The sequence below is a fragment of the Mus caroli genome, unplaced genomic scaffold (genome assembly GCF_978045245.1).
Source record: "Mus caroli unplaced genomic scaffold, Mus_caroli_1 scaffold_7, whole genome shotgun sequence".
Lineage (NCBI taxonomy): Eukaryota > Metazoa > Chordata > Mammalia > Rodentia > Muridae > Mus > Mus caroli.
Window position 1 is genome coordinate 48,058,381 of NW_028227262.1, and position 17,425 is coordinate 48,075,805.

The 17,425-nt window shown below is 45.6% G+C and overlaps 1 protein-coding gene across 2 annotated transcripts in view; it reads left to right on the forward strand.

The window, feature by feature from the left end:
* The window catches only part of Shq1 (SHQ1, H/ACA ribonucleoprotein assembly factor), a 99,584-nt gene extending 84,623 nt beyond the window's left edge, over positions 1–14,961 (forward strand). Inside the window, exon 11 of one of the 2 annotated variants that reach the window (XM_029478869.2) lies at positions 14,057–14,961. In XM_029478869.2, the coding sequence (XP_029334729.1) occupies positions 14,057–14,579 (523 nt within the window). In that variant the 3' untranslated portion in view covers positions 14,580–14,961. The remainder of the gene's footprint in view (positions 1–14,056) is intronic. The other variant, XM_021165304.2, reaches the window with a different exon arrangement.
* Positions 14,962–17,425: the final 2,464 nt, after the last annotated feature.

A 17,425-nucleotide genomic window follows, 5' to 3' on the forward strand; every position in this document is an offset into this window, starting at 1 on the left:
GCTCTGACCACTGCTGAAATGCAGTGTGTCCTCACCTGTCCTCCATCCCTGATCTTCTTTCCCTGCTTGGTTCAGTCTATTGGTGATGTTTCCCACTGTGCATCTTATTTGGTTCATTTTACTGACTTTATTTCTAACACGTTCTTTCTGTCTCTTTGCTGAATTTTCTTACCCTGTCGCTGTTGCTCTTACCTGAATTGCTGCTGTTCTCCTGCTGACTTGACCTCTGCGTTACTGGCTTTCCTCTTTGGGCCCTGGATGAATTCATCTGTTGTCTGTATTCTCTTTGGCTTTTGGAATCTTCATTGGTCTTTGTCTGGTGTCTGTGATGTCAGTACATGTGCCCTGTCCTTGCCCTGCTGTGCTGCATGTGCCTTGCGCGTCTCCTGCCTGGTTTCAGTCTCTTCTGCACTTGTAGAGGGGATCTTGTTGAGCAGCCTGCTCTCCAAGGGTCGGTCCCCAGCACCACTCAACATAGGAGAAACAAACCGCTGTATCAGCAGCAGCGACATCACACCATGCAAGATAAATGTGCTCAGGTAAATTATAACCCCACAAGTACATCACCACTGACCACAGAACTGAAAATGACCAAATCTATTGTTGAATGTGCTTTGAAATAAAGGATTACTAAAGTGTGGAAATAGTAAGTGACTGAGATATAGAAAGTATGCCAGGAAGGCTGAGTGTGGTGGCTCACACCTTCAATCCCAGCACTGGGGAGACAGATGCAGGAGGATCTCTATGAATTTGAGGCCTGTCTGGTCTACATAGCAAGTGCCAGGCCTACCAGGGCTAAGTAGTGAGATCTTGTCTTTAGGAAAGAGACTAGGAAGGGAAGAGAAAGAGGGGATGCAAAACTAAGTAGGTCAAAGGAGAAAGGAGGGGTGTGAAGACGAATGATTTAGAAAGGAAGAAACAAGAGCAAGAAATGGAGGAGGGAGTGCGTACCCAAAGAGTAGTCATAGTGAGGAAGTTCGGGATCAAAATTAGGTAACTATAAGAAAGGGGATAAGTAGTTAACACACCATTAGAGGAAGTAATTTTGTAAAGCTGATAAGGTAAAGATACTACTAAATATAAAGAAGTTAGAGTAGAAGGAAGAAGCCAGCAGAGAAGAAAAGTACTTCCCTAAATGGAAAAGGGTTCAATGGGTATATGAAAGGGGATGACACACAGGATCTCTTTCAGATTACAGTATAGCAAAAACCCTCCTGAACATTAGAAATGAAAGAAACCCGAGTAGGGGAGTTTCTTTCTGATCCCTCAAAACTTGGAGCCTGCTGGGTGTGTGCACAGAGTAGGTGGGGTCAGCTGGTCCTGGGGATCCTCATCCTTCCTGTGGTTTAGCTGTTGTCCAGTATCTGCTGTCCACCACAGCTGTCTTCATTCACACTTGCAGTTTCCCTTACGCGCTGGTTTGAATAAGAATGGCCCTTCCATGCTCAGGAGTTTGAACAGTCATTCCCCACTTGGTATGGGTAGTAGATAAGGGAGGTGTCGCCTTGCTGGAGGAAGGTTGTCACCAGGATGAGCTTTGAGATTTTAAAGCCATGCTCCATTCCCCGTTCAATCTCTTTGCTTTCTGCTTATATTTGGAAACGTGAACCCCTCAGCTCCCAACTTCCAGCTCCACCTTTCCTGCCTGCTGCCCTGCTGGCCCCCGACCTTCTGGGATCTTAAGCCAAAAATAAACTTTTTCTTTTATAAGTTGGCTTCGTCGGAGTGTATAAAACAACAATAAAAATAGCAATAGAAAAGTGTATTGGGGTCTCTGTCATGCTTAGCTTTGCCTTCTGTAGTCTAGGAAGATGTTCTTATCCTCCAGGACTCCCCAGGTCATCCATCGCCCCTAATGCTTTAGCTGAGGGGTGTCTCCCAAACCGAGTGTGGTGAACACATGAGAAGCGACCGTAGGATTGAGATCAGTAGAAGTCAGAGGTCAGTAGTAGCAGTGGAGAACTGACACCATGGGTATGGTGTTTGGAACTTTGGAGTTTCTTCAGCTGTGTTGCAGTGAAGTACAGTGTCCTAAATGAGATCTCCCACTGGCCCTCAGGCTCAGACCAGCAGGCAGAATTATCATTCTTTATGATGTCTCAGCTTGAATCTTCTGCTGCCTGCACCTTTGGGTGTGTTTTCCACATCTGCTTTCCTGGGACAGACTGAGGCTCCCCACCCTGTGAATGTTCCCTGCTCCAGGCAGCTGCTCCCAGGGTTGCCCTGGGCTTGCATTTCTGCCTTGCCCATCCATTCCTGCTCCTGTCCAGCATCATTTTACCTCCTCCTTCATGGTCTGACGGTTGTCTGTCTGTTTGGTTGTTTTTTTCCTGTTTCTCTCCTTGGGACAAGATTAGTTTCTTCTCGTTTGTAACTTCTTGACTTGCCCTCACAGAGGCAGCTTCTGCTCTTCCATCTTACCTGAAAGTCCCATTATAGTCTTGGATTCAGTTTCAATAGATTCGAATTCTCTAGAGATTTGTCTGTTTCCTAGGATTTTAAGTTTTCTGGCATAGAGTTATTTTACAGTGTGTAGGCATCTTTTCCACTTGTCTGAAACTGTCTGGTTTTACAGCCAGGGTGCCTGCACTTGTTCTCGTCTTGTTCTGCCTGTTTGTAAGATGCGCTTTGAGAAGGAGGGGTATTCGTCTCACGTGTTGGTGCTTTTTAGTTGATCCTGTCTACTTTAGTTGTCTTTTATATGATGGCTTTATCTGTGTCATTCTGGGATTTATTCTGCTTTATTTTCCTTCTTGGCCTCTAATATTAACACTTGCTAACCAATTATCAATTACAGAAAGCCTTGCTTTATTTGAGACTGTATGTTTCCTCCCACCTTTCTGCTTTATAGTTACCTTATAGACTTTAAAATCACTGGATTTTCACTGTTATTCAGTTCTAAATATTTGCTGCTTTTATTCATACAATGTGTGGGGTTTCTCCTTTCCAAGCATACTGACTTTTAAAACGCTGTATTTGCTATTAACTTTGTTCAGCTCTGTTCCTGTCAAAGAATTGTGCTATTCTTTGGAGCTTGGTTAAGGTTGGTGTTATATAGCATATAGTCGGGTTTTGTGAAATTTCAGCTTTATTCAAAACAATGTGCATTTTCTGGTGTTATGTTCTGCTATGCTCTATGTGCCTTAACACACAAATGCACTAGCCTGTCAGCTGGATGAGCTGCTTTCCTTTATGTTCACTGATTGGGCTGTTGCATCTGTCGGTTAGGAACTGGAAAAGGTGTGCGGAAATGTCCTACTGTGTTGGCAGGCAGGCTTGTCTGTTTTCCTTAAGCGTGTCAGCCTTTACTTTATGGAGAGATGTGTTGCTGGTGATAATAGTTTATAATTGCTACATCTCTCTGATGAACTTAGTCTTCACTATGTTGTGATCTTTCTATCATTAACAGTAGCTTTTGTCTCACTGTCTTGTTTGCTGATAGTGTGGCTGGCTCAGCTCTAGTTCTTCTTGTTTTTGAAGCCGAGTCCTGCTATGTAGCCCGAGCTGGCTTTGAACTTGTGATGCTCCTGCCTTAGCCTCCCTGGTGCTACGATTATAAGTGTGTGTACCATGTCCTGTTCCAGGTCTTTTAATTACTATTTGGCTGATCTAGATTCTTTTATTCTTAATGGATTTACTTTTTGTAACCATTGTTTCAGTAAACTTTAGACAACTGATTTGTACTAAATTCAAATATCCTTACAAAACCTTGCCTTTTGTGAATATGAAAATTATACTTCGAGCATATGATGTAAAGCTGCAATCCATTAATAACTTGGGACTCTTTAGATGTTCTGGTCTTTGGTCCTCATTAAGCAGGTTATGGTGATTGGCTCATCTCAGTCATGTGTTCCTGTCTTTGATTCCCAGCTCCATATTGAATCAATCGCTAAGTCCTTTCTGTTCTTCCTATCCTCTCTTTCATGTAAATCCCTCCTTTAAGGCCCCACACCTTTCCTCTAATCCAAGTCTGTATTTCTTGCTTCCTGCCATAGTGTCATAGGTGGGTCCTGCTGTAAAATGTGACTCTGGAAATCCACCAGTAACCATTTATAGAGCTCTTCTGCATGCCAGGTGCAAGGTCAGTCATTGGAAGACTGAAGACTTAGACGAGAGTTTCTTGTTTGAAGGAGTTAGAATGGACATTCTGTTTTACTTAAGATGTGAATGGAGTATTGAATGAGGAAAGCTGAGATTGGAACTGGGCTACTTTCTGCCAAGCTAAATTCAGTCTCTCCAGTCAGGTCAGATGTGAGTCCGGTTAACTTTACAATCACAGCTCCCCATAGGAGATTGTCCCAGCAGAGTTCCTGGGTTTAGGCTGGCCCAACAGGCGGTCTCACCCTTGTGACTTCCAACAGCTCCTGGGGGTCACCACTTCTGGTCTCATATTTTCTTTGCCTCTCTAAAAGCCAAACAAGACACACCTCTTTGCTGTTTTCCTCATGGATACTGGGGCTCACATCATTCTAATTCCTTTCCAGTTGTTTCATGTAACAGCAAGCCATCCTTGTCACCAGTTACTGTCTATCACCGTTTTACCCCACGTAACTGTAGTCTTGGAGTTTCTGGCTGTGTTTCCCTTTCCTTCTCATCCTGAGTTTATTCGTCAAACCAAGAACCCAGTCACACTGACAGAAGCACACTCCTCCCTCTTAAGACTTGTGAGCTCCAGTCAGGCCCGGGGCAGCTCTCGATGTGAGCCGTGGTCCACAAAGCCAGTCCTGCTTTCAGTTTGGGAAGACTGATGTCACAGAGTTACCCCCTTGCCACTGTGAATACTGTAGCAAAACCATGAACATCATGAGTATAAGCTCTGAGCCAGCTTGTCAGTCCTCAGACCTCTGCTGTTCCCATAGACAAGCCACTTAAACTCTGCTCCAGCCATCCCTAAAATAGGGGAGTTAGGCATACAGTGTAAGTGGTCAGTAAATGCTTACTAACAACCAAGCTGTGCTGCTGCCATGCTGGCTTAACAGTGGGATCAGTCCATCATGGTGACAACTAACACTTGTCAAGTGCTTCCTGCATGCCAGCCACTGGTCTGGTGCTTTCTATACATTCTTTCTCTCATTCTCATGGGCTGCATAGGCGTTTGGGATATATCTCATTTTAATATAACCCTGCAAGTATAGAAATTAAAGCTTAGAGAGATCAAGCAACCCAGGCCTGTTTGATGTCAGGGCCTGAGGTCTTAACCGCCTGGTGTGGTCAGCCAGTCCCTCTGGCATATTCCAGAGCACAAAACCCCAGACACACTTTGCACTCTGAAGCAGTGTCTATACAAAGCATGTGTTTTAGTTGAAGAGACAAGCCATTCAGAGGGCAGAATTAGAGAGTTTGTGAGTGACCCCAACTCATTCAGAGACAGGCACTCAGCCTGGTCCATGGGCTTAGTGAAGGAGCGTCTCGAGAGAACTGAAGAGAGGTGGGGTATGACCTAGCACGGCAAGGGAAGGAGAGATGGGCTAGGCAGGGCCATCACCTACCTGTAGCACATCATGAAAGTTAGGACAGTCCTACAAGGTGTAGAAGCCTTTTTGAAGTAGCCATGCTGCCATGGCACACAGAAAATGGCAGGGAATTGAGAAGAGCTAAGTAAATGGAAAAGTTGTAAGCAAATTACCTTGGGTCACATTTGGTGGCTCACTCTATGTTTTTAAAAACTTTAAATTGGTTTTAACACTTAAAAATTGGAAGATTTTATGTGAAAGTCTAGATTTATAACTGCTCTTGAATCATGGCGTTCTGGCAGTTACCGGCCCATCCTCACATGGTAGCAGTTGGCTGGCATGGAGGCCAGCTGTCTTTATTATGTGGTACAAGTGTTTTCCATTCTGTCCAGACTCCACCTGCCCACAAGACTCCATCTGTTTGCTTTCTGTGGGCCACAGTTTGTGGCCTTGGCCTGGTGGGTCAGAGCTCTGATACTGGGAACAGCTTCCTGTGATTGGGCAAGCCTCTGGCACTTCTGGATTGTCAGGGCTTAGCAAATCCTGGGTTAGCTGGTCCTGAGGCACCTGGTTGGCAGCAGTGGTCACATTAGAATGAAATGAGTTTGGAAACCACACCAGGATTCTAGAGGGCTTAGGGGAGCCAGACCAAGGTTGTACCAGCCAGCCTGGTGGTTCATTTTGAGCTGTGTTGTAAAGGCACAGTGTGGCTGGCCATTAGCCTCAGAGAGGCTGTGCAGTTTAGAAACAACTCAAATGCATGTGTTATAGGAAAAACTGCTGCTTGTCATTGTTCAGTGTCTAGTTCCCTAGCCAAACATGAAGAGGCTCTGTTGCTGTTTGATTCTTTGAATGCACACTAAACAATGGGAACAAAAAAAATGCACAAGCAAGGTTTATAATGTCTGGTTGCCTCACACAGCAGGACAGCAACATGAAGAAGATCACTGCGGCGGTGGTGGGGCGTGGGGGACAGCCCTGTGTGATTTAGCAAAAGCCAGTAAAATGCGGTTGCCTTTGAATGGTGTTATGATCTTTCATTCTGGCTGCTGACGACAGCTTGCCTCTGCATTTAGCCTGTGTTCTTGTTTTGTTTATTTATTTATTTCCCTTTCTTCTACACTTGGTATTCCTCCAGGCACTATCTGAATGTACCTTGCCATCGGGAGCACTAGGCAAGAAGAAAGTCCTGTTGCCTCTCCCTGAGGCTCAGGCTTAGGAAAATCAAAGCCAAGCAGAGGCAGCTCTTCCCTGCCTGCAGCAGGGTCAGTAGCTTGTGTAATGTTTTGCCTGTCAGCTTATCACAGCTGATTTCTTGTGGTTTTGAGCAAGAGAGTGGGAGAGCTGTGTGGTTGCCATCTTTTGAAGCAGGTAGGGCCTGCAGCTGTGATCAAAGCTGAGCTCTGCGCTCCCTGCCAACCATTCCCTACTTCTTTGTAAACTACTCCGTGTGGGGCTAGCTTTCTCAGTGAAGTGAGATGGCACCAAGAGAAAAACCCATCTGGACTCTCAGACAAGGCATAAAAAGGGAGCCACACTTGGGACCCTTCCGTCTCCTTTGGAGCAGCAAGTATATTGACATCATCATTTGAGTCAACCATAACCAGCTTTAGCGTCCAGTTCCTGTAGAAACATACACTACTAAGCTGCCATTGGGTTTGGCTATAAGCATCTCACTGTGGTGGTTTTCAGTTGTATGCTATGCAAACCTGGCTTAGTGAAATAATACGTCAGCCACTCTCTCATTCTTACTTGTAGCAGTCAGTGATTTTTATGGGTACCAATTTTAGTCCGACAGGGACATGTTGGCTATTCTCCAGTTCTAAAAATGCAAGAGTCTTTCAACTGTAAGTGTTGAAGAATAAGTGAAAGGAGGTTTGATGAGATGTCCAGCTAACTAGTGGGGCTTTATCATCGGTAGTCACATGATCACTATAGCAAAGTATGGGATAGCTCCCAACCTTCGAACTATTTTACATGGTTTACATGTTCTGTTGACAGGGTCTAGGACATTTACGAGGAGCATCAGTTTTTAGAGTTGGCTTTTGCTGCCCCCCACAGACCTCTGACAGTGCCACATAAGTTAGTTATGGAGTGATACATTCCAGTGCCCTTAAATAGTGTTATCTACTGTCAAAATCTGGAACCTCACTATGCTTGCTTTCATGTAAGGTAGAGCCAACCTTTAGTCAAATTTAGGGTCTTACTGTTGAAACTATATCCTGGTGACGTGGTTTTGCAGAAGATACAGGCCTCAGCAATTCCATCATCTGGCTGATGTAAGTGACATCAGTGACATACTCCAGTGGTGAGCTCCTGAGGGATTGTAGATGGTATACGAATGCTGAGAAGGGGAAGCTTAAAGACCAAACCCAGGGGCTGGCGAGGTGGCGAGGTGGGTAAGAGCTTCTGGCATGCCCACGTGCTGTTCTCCTTGGAGCCATGGGGTAGCTGCCGAGAGGACAGGGAGCTGAAGAGCTGTCTCCTCTGTAGACTGGCAAGACCCATTCTACCACATCCCTTTCCAGCCTACGAAGATAGGTGGGCTTTATTTTTGTTTTTAACTTGACAAGATATTTGGTTTTACTCATAAATTATTAACTTGTTTTCTGCTTGGTACCAGAAGTTGTTTTTAATCAGTCAGTCTTCCTCCATGTCCCTCCCCCTCTCTCTCCGATTCCCAGTGTCCTTTCCCGAGCTTCTTCACTGGCGGCCTGGAGAGGCTTTCTTACTAGGACTTGCTGTGAGGACTGAATAGATAATGAGGCATATCACTATGAACAGAGCCTACCCCAGTGTAGGACCCAGGAAGTAACAGTTCTGTAGCCTATGCAGAAAGGATCTTTGTCCCTTAACATAGCCTTTTGATGTGGTCCAGTCCATGTTAGACCTGCTTGCTGATCTGACCATGTCACTTAAACATTTTATTCTTCTTCTTTTCTTAAATCTATTGTACCAAATATATGTGTGTGTGTGTGTGTGTGTGTGTGTGTGCTGAGCTAATGAAAACTTATTCATTATCAGAGCCTTAAAGAAATAAAAATAAGGTGGTGGTGGCACATGCCTTTAATCCCAACACTGAGAGGCAGAGGCGGTGGATCTCTGTAAGTATAAGGCTTGTGTGATCTACAGAGCCAGCTCCAGGACAACCAAGGCTACACAGGTAAACCCTGTTTTGAAAAACCAAACCAAATAACGAAAGGAAAGGAAAGGAAAGGAAAGGAAAGGAAAGGAAAGGAAAGGAAAGGAAAGGAAAGGAAAGGAAAGAGGAAAGGGGAAAGGGGAAAGGAAAAAGGAGATAGCAGATGCTTGTAAACTTGTCCTGAGAGCACATACTAAAGCATTTTTAAAAGGTCATCACTGCTGTATACTTAAGACTCTGTGAGTGAGATATAGAGAGCTGTGGTTAATTTGTAAGATCTTCCTATACTTTATCACACTGCAAGGAGATGAAAGGTCTTTTCTGCCAGTCAGTACCTTGGAGAAGTGGTTCCTATCATGTCCATAGAGAAAGGTTTGACCCTGGCTTAAGGCTTCAGTTGGTTTTCCTAAGCTCATGACGTAAATCAAGTTGAGATGTCTTCATAGTACTAAAATGTGTGTGTATGGGGCGGGGGGGGTCCCACCCTGACATGGGTGGGTGGAGGCCAAAGGTAGAGTTCAGGTAGACTTGCTGACCAGTAAAGCCCCAGGCTCTGACTGTTTCTGCCTCCTACTGCGGGGTTACAGGTGCTTACTGACACGTCCAGATTTTTTTCTTTAATATTTATTTATTTATTTTTCTATTTTTTGTTATGTGTGTGGAGATGAGAAGACAGCCTGGCTTTTATATGAGGTCTGGAGCTGTGAGCTCAGGTCGTCAGGCCTGTGCTGCACGCACTTTTACCTGCCAAGCCAACACTCCAAGCCAAGATTATGATTTCTTTTTTAAGATGTATTTATTATATATACAGTCTTCTATGTGCATGTATGCCTGCATGCCAGAAGAGGGCACCAGATTTTATTACAGATGGTTCTGAGCTACCATGTGGTTGCTGGGAATTGAACTCAGGACTTCTGGAAGAGCAGCCGATGCTCTTAACCACTGAGCCATCTCTCCAGTCTATATGTATTCTTTTTAACATGGGTACTGGGAAGCCAAATTTAGGTGTTTATGCAGCAAGCACTTTACCCACTGAGCTGTCTCCTTAGCCTCACTGGAATTTTTTCCCGTATTTCAGTTATTGCCACAACTCGCTGATAAGCCATTGAAAGAGTAAGAGGGAGCTCCCTGCTCACTGGAAACCTAGGATTCCTGCCCAGTGGCAGCTCTTACCATGGGAGTCACAGGCATTCAAGCATGCAGCAAAGGAGCCCTCACACCAGCTCGGTTATAAGCGGTAGGATGAGGTAGAAGCATTCTGTAGGACCAAACCTCAGTGGGTCTGTCTGTAACAGACATCAGGGTGTCCTCAGGAAGTCCTGCAGCCTTCAGGTTACTGTCTGTGGAACGTTAACAAAGAGACGCAGTGATGGTTACCCTATGATGATGACAATTAAGCTTGGATTCTGCATCTACAAGCCACTGGGCTCCTGTACTTCCAGCCATGCCAGAAGCTAAGGGTAGCAGTGGGGCCACCTCCCTCAGAAAGAACTACCCTGTCAACACCTTCACTCCCCATCTGCAGCCACCAGACCTGTGAAAGAACCAGTAGCCTATGTGTGGGTGCTGACTAGGGCAGCTCCAGATCGGGGAGTTCAGAGACCTGCTAATCCACAGTCTACAAGGCTCTCACTGTCACACCACAGACTGCCTTCCGATCTAGTTGGAAACTGAACTGGAAGCTGACATGCCTTAAACAACTTGTACTTGGGACTGGAGAGATGGCTCAGAGTTAAGAGCACTGATCTGCTCTTCCAGAGGACCCAGGTTCAAGTCCCAGCACCTACACTGGCACTTTATACATGTCTGTAATTCCAGTTCCAGGGGATCTGACACCTTCACCCAGACAGACATGCAGGCAAAGCATCGGTACCCTTAAAATAAAATGAATAAAAATAAATTATAAAACAACGGCCACTTGTGCTCGGCATCCCTTCTGGAATAAAGCAGTAGCCCCTTCTCCAGAGGGCAGACAGTGTTTGTGGTGCTGCTGCAAATGGCTGCCAGTGGGCATTTGTGCTTTATGGCAGTTCTCAGAAGCAAGATAGGTCTGTGCTGGCAACTTCTACCTAAAGCCCGTGTAATACCCTTTAGATTCGTCTATAAAACTAGGTTTCGGGCAGGGGCCAGTGAGGTGGCTCAACAGGTAACTAACTGTATTTAGTCCCATACCTAACACCCATTTTCAATCCCTGAAATGAGAGAACCAACTCCCTCAAGTTGTCCTCTAAACTCTGTTCACACACCAAGGCACTTCCACCACCACATACACTAAGTAAGGAAATGTAATTTTTTTAAAGTAAAGTGAGGGTTGGAGAGATGGCTCAGCAGTTAAGAGCACTGACTGCTTTTCCAGAGGTCCTGAGTTCAAATTCCCAGCAACCACATGGTGGCTCACAACCATCTGTAATGGGGTCCGATGCCGTCTTCTGGTGTGCCTGAAGACAGCTACAGTGTACTCATCATATATATAAAATAAATAAATAAAATCTTTAAAAAAAAAAAGTAAAGTGAGTGTGTGTGAGTGAGTGTGTGTGTGTGTATGTGTGTGTGTGTGTGTGTGTGTGTGTGTGTGTGTGTGTGTGAAGGGCCATGAAGTTTAGAAATGTTTCTAAATTTCCAGTAGAAAGGAATTCTGATGCGGCACAGTTGTTGGTGTCCTTTAACAAGTATTATTGCTTGGCTTCAGATTGGAACTAAGACTTTGTGTGGGGCTCAGGAGCAGAACCCTCCCCTGCAGGTGAGGTGTCCTGGCAGAGTTAGCCAACAGACTGTCATCTTCTGTGAACTGCCTCACACTGCTTCACTCAGTCCTGGCCTGCTTAGCAGGTGCGGCCGCTGCTCTCAGAGCATCGTGCCCGGCAGGCCTGGGTTTGAGCAGAGGAAATGAAAGCTAGTGGTTTACTATGAAATTGACAGAGCTGCATGGCGGGCTGTGGTGATAAGTTGATTGATCACCTGAGACAGCTGTGTAACCACGCCTCTGCTTTCACTTAGGCCTGAGCCCTGCCCCCTAATACATTTCAGGCTCTTTCTGTGCTTCAGCAATTTGTTAAAGAGAGCTGTGGGTCCGTTTGAACACTCCCTGCTCAGTCACCAAATGTAAAGTAATGGGGGGTGGGGGGGAGGCAGTATCAGTTTAGCTGTGTCAGAGCTGTGTGCTTAGAGCTGTTGCTTTGACACTTTCACTATAGGCAAGTTTACTAGAACTCATCCATCAGCAACCTATAATGTAAAATAATCCTCCATGGGATGTTACTGATGCTACAACTGTACAACGAATGTGCCGTTACATGGCGGAGTTACATTTGTAACAACTAAGAAAATATAGTTTGGGCTCTGACTAAATGTAATACTCGGATGATCCAGCTGTCAGGTCTCTTCAAATGCATTCTTAGCATGTGAGATGTTTCCCGTCTACACATAAAAGACATAACTGCAGCCAGGGATGCATGTATTCACTGAGAGTATCAGAAAGGGCATGTGTAGGAGTCTAGCTACTTAAGGTCTGTGACAAAGCTTTTCTTCCTTTCTTCCTTCCTTCTTTCCTTCTTTCTTTTCTTTTCTTTTTTTTTTCTTTTAATGTGAACTAGCTAGTTCTGCCTTGAATGTGACAAAAAGAATCAAAGAATCACCCTTAAATGGTTTGGTTATGGAAATGGTTTCACCATTATAGAGATGGACTCAAGAACTTACAAGGAACAGCAGATTAGAGCCGATAGTAATTTTATTCCCATGCTTGAAAGAACAAAATGACCCCCCAGCCACAACATGCCTCTTCTCCTCAAATAGCTTCCCCATTTTTCCTCTTCTATGTGTGAAACAACCGAGTAACGAGTCCCATTTCCATTGCCCCAGCTCTCCATCACTTTATATGTCCATACTATTTTGAAACTTAATCATGTTTTTATTATTATTTATTTACATTCCAGTCATTGACACCCACTACACACACACACACACACACACACACACACACACACACACCTGTTCAAACAGTCATCTTGTAGGAATGAGTTCTTCATTGTGTCTAGAGGATGGCACTCTTGGTGACAGGCGCCTTGCTTTCCTCAGCCGTCTTACAAGCCCTAACATTTTTAAGTAGCAGGTATTGCATTCTTAGTTAGGGTTTATTGCTGTGAACAGATACCATGACCAAGGCAACTCTTACAAGGACAACATTTATTTGGGGCTGGCTTACAGGTTCAGAGGTTCAGTCCATTATCATCAAGGTGAGAACATGGCAGCATCCAGGCAGGCATGGTGCAGGAGGAGCTGAGAGTTCTATATCTTCATCTGAAGGCTGCTAGCAGAATACTGACTTCCAGACAGCTAGGGTGAGGGTCTTAAAGCCCACACCCACAGTGACACACCTACTCCAAGGCTACACCTAATAGTGGCACTCTCTGGGCCAAACATATACAAACCATCACACATTACTAATAGATTTAAAAATTAAACAGTAGGCAACATTAAGTCTCCATCTGTTGCAGGACATATTGAAAAAGGAATCCACTATCTCTCGGGCTGGACCACACTCTTGCACTCCTGTCTCCCCCATCAACTCTCTCCAGCTAGCCCCTGCAGCATCTGTCTCACTTGCCCCAGGAGCCACTAGAACTTCCTCAGCCATAAACCCATGTAGTCAGGGATCCCACATTCCAATAACAAAATGAAACCGCCAACCTCGTGTTACATATCACAATACCCAGTAACCCGGTAAAATCAAGACTGTTAATGCTTAATTAACCAATCACATGTATGTATCAATAATATCACAAGTTACAAGATGCCAATACCATAATTTCAGAGCCAATTGATAGTGATAAAAGCTTATCCCAATTAATCTAACCTTATGATACCACAACTACGTGTGGCTGGTAAACGGCATGTGGGTTCACCTCTACAGCCATCTTCCTTCTCCTCCTACCCCGAGACGCTCTCTGTCTCTGCAACTCTTAGTGCTGCCTCCCTTTCCCCTGTCCAATCACAGACCTCCTCTGCACTCACATAATTGGCCAGGGGAAGTCCTGTGACATCCATCACCTGCTCTGTCATTTGCCCATCTCTCTGGTTGGTTATCCTGGCTTGGATTCTGGTTGCCAAAACTTCCTCTGGATTAGGGTCCGATCTGGGATTGAGCATAGTTTTCTCAACTTAACTTTAGTACTTTGAGCTGATTTTGATGGGTTGTGGGGCTTCCTTAGCTATAGTTTGACTACATCAAGCTTTCTTCCCTGAGTTCCTGTCCTGTGAATGATAGAAAGGCTTTCTGCAGTCTAAAGTCACAAAGGGAATCACACTTCCTCCACAGCCTCTCTGTTTCTCACACTTGCATCTGTGAGCTGCTTGGGGTTTGCCCCGTGTCATGTGAGAGTGTCAGCTTTGTGGTGCTTTAGACTGTTGACATCAGTCTGATTGATGAGCAAACCTAATTTTTCTTCTTAATATAATTTTCAAGGTCCAAGAAGTTGGCTGCCCTAACCGAAGCCTTGAAAGCAGTCACGCTCAGTAAGGCCCAGCTGGGGTTAGAGCTGCCAGAACTGGAAGCCGCCGCGCTCCTCGTCCAGGAGGAGGAAGGTGCTGGAAGAGCAGCCCAGTGCAGTCCCTCGAATCAGGCGCCACACTCCAGTCCCGAGCCCAGTGACTCGGACAGCACCTCATCCTCTGACACAGAGGACTCAGCGTCAGAGCAAGAGGAGCCTGCTGGGACCCAGCCCTCCCTGCTCACTTCTCTGCAAGCCCCCCTTTTGGAAGAGGACAGTTCCCTGATCATCAGGGAGAGTGGGCTCTGCAGAAACATGGCCAGCCAGGGATGTGAAGTCAGTCAAGGACAGCCACTGGCCTCCGCCCGGGCTCCTCTGATAGAGGAGCTGGGAGATGCGCTGAAGATGCTTCGGGTTTCCACACCTCACGGTGTCAGTGCTGGGAGCCACGGGAGTGTAGAGGATGCAGAGGAGAGGGGTCAGGTGCCCTGCGATTGACTCAAGTGGTGCGCTCATTACAGGGCACTAGGTCAGCTGTGCTCTCATACAGACATGGGATTTCTGATTTTGATTGTGTTCTTTTTCTGTGTGAACATAGGACATTGTTTTTCAGTGATGTAATATTTATACCTTTCAAATTTTTTATTTTGCACCTTGAAAAATAAAGTTCTGAAGTATTCTTTATAAGGTGTAAATAATTAAAAATGAAGACCATAGTTCTACTAGGAAAATCTCTAGACCAGCAATTCTCAATCTTCCTAATGCTGAGACCCTTTAACAGTTCCTTATGTTATGGTGACCACCAACTATAAAGTCATTTTTGTTGCTACTTCATAACTGTAATTTCCTAGTGTTATGAGTGATAATGTAAATATCTGATATGCAAGCTATCTGTTTTGTCAGCCTGAAGGTGTCATGACCCCGAGGTTGAGACTGTAACAGGACACCGTGGACAGGTAGCACTCACATGTGAAGTGTGCACTGTGAGGAAATGGTGAAAAGCTCACTGCTGTCAGGGCCATACACTTCCCCACCGTCTCCAGCTGTCCTTGGACCCTTTGACATCCCTTTCTCTGGGCCAGATGCTACCCACCCGAGTTCCCCGATCTTACATTGCTTGCACTGTACATAAACTGAAGCATGCAGTGTGCTCTTCTCAGAGAGCTCATTTCACTGCACATAATTATCATGAGACTGATGTGGGTGCTAATATGTGCCGAGTCTTTTGTGCTGTCTTCTCAGAGGGGATACCATTTCTTGGAATAGCTTTGTCCCTTCAGCCACTGATGGACATTTGAGTTGCTGCCGTGGTTTTGCCTGTTAATAAGACTGTTGTGAGCATTCAGATACAAGCCTCTGTGTGCACATATGCTTCCTTCTCCCTAGGTCTAGGTAAGCATCAGTGTGATGTGTCTTGGGTGTGGGATATGATTAGCATTTACCAGGCGGTGCAGTTGTGTTCCCTCTTAGCTCGGCTGGACCAGTCTGCTCTAGCAGTGGGTAAGTGGGCCGTCCTGTTCTTTCTGGTGCTGAATGCTGCTCGGTGTTTCCATCCTCTTTTATATTTGCTTGCTTAGTTACTGTGTGTCTGTGTGCATGTGTGTGTGTAGGTCAGAGGACAACGTTCAGGAGTCAGGCCTTGCCTTTACCCACGTGGCTTCCAGGGATTGAATGTGGGTCAGCAGACTTGGTGTCAAGCCCCCTAACCACTGAGCCACCTTGCCTGCCCTCCTGGTGTTCACTGCCCCCGCAGGTGTAGACTTGAGGCCGCTTCTGATCTCAGGTTTCTGGGCTGGGCCTCTCTTCATACTTCCTGATCGCTTGCAGATCCTTCTGAGCTGTCCAAATCTTTTGGCGTTTTTAAAGGGTATTCTATTTTCTTACTTTCTAGTTTGAGAGTTCTTTATAAGGTTTGGATACAAGTTCTCATTATGAGTCATGTTTTCCTGCTTTTTTTGTGTGCCTTATCGCCCTGGATTATTTGCCAAATCTATATTTTATCTTGCTGGGTGTTGGGCTTGCATTTCTACAAATATTTTTTATCTTTCTTTGGGGATTCAACTAAGTGGCTTGTACTGGTTTGGATCCATATTCTGTATTTGTTCATTCTAGGGTCCATCATTGCCCAGTGGTGACAGTGGTGTCCCAGTCTGTGTGTGTGTGTGCATGTGTGTCTGCCTGCCTTCCCACCCTACTCCCTTACTTTTTGCGTAGCTGTGACCAAATACCTGGCAGAAACAACTTCGGAAGAAAAGATTCATTTTGGCTCACAATTTCCAAAAGATTTTAGTCCTTTTTGGTGGGAAAGGCCTGGGGTGGGGAGGGTTCTATCCGTGAAGGTGGGAAATTTCACGTGGTGGCAGGCAGAGAAAACAGACCAGCACCGAAATCAAAGATCTGTTCCTAGGGACCCGCTTCCTCTAGCCAGACCCACTGCAGGAGCTCCCCAGACATCCAAATACTGGCACGAACTGGGAAGGAAATGTTCAAAACATCCGCCTGGAAACCTCATTCAAATCGCCATGGTTTCCTGCTCTGTGGCTATTCCCCAAAGGAGGCAGCAGAAAGCCCTGGAGGGAAAGCCCTTGGCCTGTCTCCCGAGCTCCTCACTTAGTGGGCCCTACCTGAATTGTCCCTCTTGCACAATGGGACAGTCTTAGCGCTCACCTGATCTGTTTCCTGTCTTCCATCACCTGATGTTCATTGTCTTGAGAAATTTCAGCTTCATACCTGTACCCGTTTTTTCTCCTCGCTTATGCTGTCCCCTATGCCTCCATCTTGAATAGAGTTGGGAGCGCAGTAGTTTACTGAGCTTTTGCAGGTCAGCTGTCCCCGGTCAGGTCCTGTAACTCCTGGACACCCTGCTGTGTTGTCAGTGCTCCAGAGACACATGGTGAGCAGATAAACAAGTAAGCTAAACAATTTGCTCTGGGTGGAAATGAAATGAAACCTGATCCGAGTTCATCTCAGCACCTTGCATTCCAAGACTGTATGGTTCCCTTCTCATTGGATTGGAAAGACTGCACAGATTTGTATATCTAATATAAATTCCAATTGTATTAACATGTTAGTTGGGGTGACTGTGCCGTTTGACATGCGTGTTAACGCCTAAACACTGTAACAGTTTGGTCTGGATGGGAGCCCTCTCTCGGGCTCTCTGGAGAGCTTCAGAATTTCTGTGACATTGCGGATGCAGTTCTCCTCGGCAGCACATTACCTGAGGCTGTGGTGAGAGGCTCCGTTGGATCCGTTAACTGCAAGTTGAACAAATCCTCCCTTGTCTAAATGTTTAAAGCCGTGAACATTTCTTCCTTTCATCGATTCCAGTCCCTTGGAGTCTGGAC